This window comes from Helobdella robusta (genome assembly GCF_000326865.2).
Source record: "Helobdella robusta unplaced genomic scaffold HELROscaffold_17, whole genome shotgun sequence".
NCBI classification, from domain to species: Eukaryota; Metazoa; Annelida; class Clitellata; order Rhynchobdellida; family Glossiphoniidae; genus Helobdella; species Helobdella robusta.
This window is the reverse complement of record NW_008703942.1, coordinates 3,011,260-3,017,139: the sequence shown is the minus strand read 5'-3', so window position 1 is coordinate 3,017,139 and position 5,880 is coordinate 3,011,260. Positions and strand designations below refer to the sequence as shown.

General features: G+C 32.1%; 1 protein-coding gene across 1 annotated transcript; it reads left to right on the top strand.

Moving 5' to 3' along the window:
- Window positions 1-703: 703 nt before the first annotated feature.
- On the top strand, window positions 704-5,358 carry HELRODRAFT_170324 (hypothetical protein; the record flags this gene model as incomplete). Its single annotated transcript, XM_009016135.1, has 7 exons — window positions 704-756; window positions 2,262-2,329; window positions 2,455-2,816; window positions 3,175-3,236; window positions 3,391-3,490; window positions 4,815-4,905; window positions 5,036-5,358. The coding sequence occupies 7 exons, from the start codon at window positions 704-706 to the stop codon at window positions 5,356-5,358; spliced, it is 1,059 nt and encodes a 352-aa protein (XP_009014383.1).
- Between the last annotated feature and the right edge of the window lie 522 nt (window positions 5,359-5,880).

The window sequence follows — 5,880 nt, the reverse complement described above, 5'->3', positions numbered from 1 at the left end:
GACACATATATATATATATATATATATATATATATATATATATATATATATATATATATATATATATATATATATATATATATAAACGTTATATATATATATATATATAAACGATTTGAGTAAACGTCTGTGTGTCTGTGTGTTATTAGATGTGTGTCTGTGTGTGATAAGATGCGTGTCTGTCTGTGAGTGTAATTAGATGTGTGTGTGTGTGCGTGTGTGTGTGCAAATAGAAATAGTCGGACATATGGCAAGGCAACAACAACTATAACAATAGTGCTTTACTTTGAAGGAAGACCAGGAAGAGTTTGCCCGATAATAATAATTTAATTTTTAGCTTTTGTGTGTCGCAAAAAAATTATTCATATGCTATTTAAAAGTTTCCTGCACAAATTTTAATAATGGAAGGAATACGATGGCAATTCAAACGCTGAAATTTCATGAAAAGTTGTAAATTTTTGAGGTGATTTCCCCAATTGAAATGAACAGAGAATAAAATAATTTTAAGTCGTTCAAACGGTGTGACGATAGCCGTATTTTTTTTTCTAAAACACAAAATTTGAAATATAGATCCTTGGTTTCATGTTCAGTGACACATATAATATTGTTAGTACAAATCCTTGGTTAGCATGATTCACTTTCTAAACTAATTTTTTTCTCACTCACACTATATAACTCGCATAGCGTCAGAAAGCACTTGACAATGGCTCTTCAGCACGTTATCAAATTGAACCAAATATTCTACGAGTCTACGAGGTGTGATCAGTTGATAGACTAAATTAATGTGATCGCTAAAAATGTTTGCAAATTACTGCTTTAAAAATGTAGGGTCAAATATAAAGATGTAATTTTTTGGCTTACAACAAAAAAATAAAATGATTCAAACAAAAATAATTGAAGTAATTTACCAATTTTGTAATCCAATCCAGGTTCTTGTGAGTAATCAATTATGAAGTTTTATTGAAGCTCCGGTCTGAAGCGAAAAATAACATTTTGACTTTGCAATCTCAATTCCTGTCCTGACATGCCCGTAGCAAAAGCAGAAAGTATTTTCTTAGATATTCTAAATCTTTCTATCAACAAAATACTTTTCTATATGCTTTTCACTGTTTCCTACCAAGTGGGAATCAAGTTTTGTGACAACTTATTTAGCAAGAATAGTCATTACAACATTTTAACAGTATAAAACCATATCATATTGCGGTTGTTGTTGTGTCGAAACACAGAATGTTATTTGTATTTTTTTTAGAAACTTTTATAATAAATTGATTACACAAAACATATCGCAACACAAAATGTTATTTGTATTTTTTTTAGAAACTTTTATAATAAATTGATTCAGAAATGCGAATGTTTTTCACAGTTAATAGAAATATTTTTGTTATTAGCTCAATACCTTTGTTCATCTTGTCAAATTTCAAACAGGAGACACGTTACAGGACGATGTAAAATATAAGATGACAAAATATTACCATCGATAGGATGATAACGAAGGTGTGTTTATATGTGTTTATATCTGTATAGCAAATGAAAGATCTTATTCTTACGATTTTTATTTCAGATGTAATATTATAATATAACCAGTTGTTAACGCAATATCAATGCAAGCAAATAACTTTATGTTGGCTAAATGTTTCTCTCTCTCTCTTTCTCTCTTTCTCTTTCTATCTATCTATCTCTTCCTCTTATATAACTAATATATAACTAAATAACTATATATATATATATATATATATATATATATATATATATATATATATAATCAAATGTAATGTTTATTAACATAAATACTAGACAAACAATTTTATACACACAATGTCATTATGAACCGTCAACAACATAGTATAAAATCATTTTGCTGCGTTTTCGCTTAACTTATTTAAAGTTACTTGTGCGTCCAACGAAAATAAAAGTAACACAACAACAGTAGTAATAGTAACAATAACAATAAGTAATAATAGTAGTAATAATTATAATAATAACAATAACTAATCACCATTGAAATGACGTTAGAAAAGATCTGACGAAGAAAATTATTCATTGAATTTTTTTCATTAATTAACTTATGAACCCAAATTTTGTTATTGCTTGGTGGAATTTCAAGACGATAAAGTACCTTAAAGTAAATAAAATTTTTCTAAACAATTGTTTAATTATATTGTTAACTAGAATGGGTGCACCATTATTATTGAATCCATACAAGTAACAATTCATTCACATTTTTTCATTAACACCAACAACCATAATTACTCCTATTTCAGCTTCATTCTTAAGCCTTCATACTCACGAAAAGATCTTGACTGCGGTGCAATACTATCAAAATTAGCCGGTGAGATATCTAATTAAAAGACCATTCCAGTTCATTCGAGAACTTTCCGAATATGAACCTCTCCGAGAACTTGCCGCTACTTATAGAAGCCACATTTCCGACAAATTCACAAACCGACGCAACAGCCAAAATGGCATTAGATGAACCAACAGGCTGCAACGTGAAAGTCATATGGCCCTACTCCATCATTCCATGCGTTGTCATCTTTTTCGGAGGACTGATCATCATTTTTACGTCTAGACTGTGTCAAGGAGTCTACAAGTATTTCAAAAAGTCTCGGACAACAGAACTTCGCGAAAATAGAAAACCTTCAGCTGTTCAGCAGATCGCATCTTACATGAAAACCGACGAAGAAGCTCTTGATTCCATCTGCAAGTCCGACTCTGTTGATGAGGACATCGCTAAACGCGTGAAGAGAAAAAAACTGAAAATCAGATTTTTTTTTTCACAGGCGCTGGCGGCCCAAACTATTTTTGGCTCAATCATGGTCGGTTGTTTTGGGAAATTTAAATTGACTCATTCAAATTTATGCCTTAATAAATTAAAGTTCTTTTTCTGCGTTTTAATTTTACAATTTATTGTGTGTTCTCAATTTCTGACTTCTAAAAATTTGTCCTAAGTAGCACAGTCAATTTTTAAAATTTTTTGAAGAAATAATGGCCTTTTTTGGCTTATTTTTTTGGAACTCTCTAACTCTTTTTCTGACTACTTCTCCATCATTTACGAAGTTCAGAGCAAATCTCAAGACCCACATGTTTGCAAAATTCATTGAGGAGCGCCGTTAAACATCGCAAAAATAGCGCTTTACAAACTAATTGATTGATTGAAATAATATTTATTTGCAGATTGCCTTATCTTGCCTCACCTCTGTCATATCCTTGGTCGTCTACCTGATAGACGCATCCGGGTAAGATGAATCAATATCGTGTCATCAATCTATAATTTCATTATTTGTAGCTAGCTTTGGAGTCTTAAAAACACCAATAGCTAAATGTTTTACATTACATTATATCTGTATTTAGTTATTAAAAAATATTTTATTACAATGTTGCAAATTTCAGAGTTGATCCATTAGAAACGGATTTTTTAGTTTCGATCCGAGTAACAGACGCCGTTGATTTGATATGCAATGCCTTCTTCCTGTTTCATTTCATATTAAAGGTAACAAATGTTTTTATATCTGTATATCCTGCAACTCTATCATTATAGATTTTCAATTAAACACAAGACTCTCAACAAACTCCACACACACATACTTATGGGTGGCAAGATTGTGTAGTCACAATGTCTGGTCTTATGTTACTTTGACCCGGTCAAATGCACATGGATTTGCGACAATGTGTGTGTAATGCATTGAGTAACGCGCATCAAAAGAACAAAAGGTTTTCAAATGCAAACCTTCTCACAATTTTGATATCAAACGGGAGATAACCACACATTGTTACCGACGACAGTTTATTTACTCACATGAATAATTTTAATCAGAAGTAAATTGAAAATTGTTGTGCTAGTATTTAATTGCAATGCACGCCGCTAATAATTGTTTTCAAGCCATCAATAATAAAATCAGTGGCTATGAAATACCATTCTACTGCCAACAATTTTTTATCACAAACATTGGTAAAAATTTTCAGTTTTTGTCGGCGAACGATAAACTAAGGTTCTGGATTCAGCTGATTTGCATTGCGGATATGCTGACTGTCCCTTCGATAATTGTGGCCATGATTCTCAAAAGACGCTGGCTAGGTAGGTCAAATGGTTGATTAGTTGATTGATTGATTGATTGATTAGTTGATTGATTGATCGATTGATCGATTTATCGATTGATCGATTTATCGATTGATCGATTGATTGATTGATTGACTGATTGATAAATTGGTTGATTGATTCACTGATTAATTGATAATTGGTTTATAAGCTTTTATCACGAAGCATTACAAAATTGCCCTTGCCTAATTGCCATGTAATTAATTCATTTTCGTTCTTAGCTTTTCTGCTGTAATTTTCGCACTTGCTGGTGACAATAAGTTAAGTATGCAGTGGTTGTGTTAATGATGATTATGCTAATGATGATTGTGTTAATGATGATTATGTTAATGATAAAAATAACCATAATCGTTATTGCTATCATCGTCATCACCGTTTTTATCATCATCATTATCGTCATCTTCATCATCATTGTCGTCGTCATCATCACCATTGACCTCATGTTAGCAAATGATTAAAAATTTAATAACAATCTTCTTAACGATAAGTCAAGAATGCTAAATTTTTGAATCAAGTGGCGAGTGTTGTTAACTGTTAACAATTGCATATCCTTTGCTTACACCTGTAATGCAAATTAATGTAACGTGATTAATGAAATGGGATGTGATGCGATATAACGTAACGTAGCATAATGTGACGTAACTCAATGTATCATGAATAATGTGATGTTTTTAATATATTAACTCCAATTAACTCCACCACTGGGGCTGCAATCCAGCAGAGTTTGGTGCCGGTCCCAAGTTCGGGTAAAGGAGGAGAGTTGACAGGAGCTTGCTACACTGTTTTAAAAAAACGCTGCAAACACGATGGTAAACACAACAGCAAATAATCATAGCGACTCGATCGTCCGCCCGGGACAACAAGGACCGCATTGCAGCTTTGGGGACTAGGAGCTACTGTTATGGTCAGGCACAGAAATCGAACATATTCATAGAATAGGAATGATTCTTGGAGAGAAAGCAAAAAAAACATTAATTGAATACAATCCGGTAAATGACAGGTTGATGTTTTCCAGATTCAAAGGATATCCAAGAGATATTATTGTGATAGTTGCTTATGCTCCAACACTAAATCATTCGGATTATGAAGTTGTAACGTTCTACGAACAACTGGAACAAACATTGAAAGCATTACCAAAGAAAGATGTTAAGATAATTGTTGGGGAGTGGAATGCTAAAATTGGAAGTAACAACATTGGTTTTGAAGAAGTTATGGGAAAATACGGTGTAGGAGATAGAGGGGAAAGTTTACTAGAGTTTTGAAGGAACAACAATTGTATGTCACAAACACAAAGAGGCAAAACAACAACAAATGTACATGGGAGTCACCAGGCGGAAAAACAATGAACATGATAAACATGATAGATTTAATACTAATAGAACAGAAATGAATAAAATCTGTCAACCAATATAGAGCTTTCCCAAGTGCAGAAATTGGATCAGATTATTTTATTGTCTTATGCAACGTTATCATGAAGATTAAACAAAAGCTTAAAATCGGAGAAAGCGTTAGGAAAGTGAGATACAACACAGAAATGATAAAGCAGAAGATGGAGGATATAAAAAATAAAATCGAACATGAATTGGACTCAGCATCCAATTACAATATGAAAACAAGAGTTAGCAGTCTAGAAAAAATTCTCAAAGCAGCAGGTGAAAATTGTAAAATTAAAACGAACAAAATAAAACCGTCGATAAGCGATGAAACATGGAACCTTGCAGAAGAAAGAAGAAGTTTGAAAATGACAAAAAGATAGAGTGAAAAAAATACGATAAAATACAAAG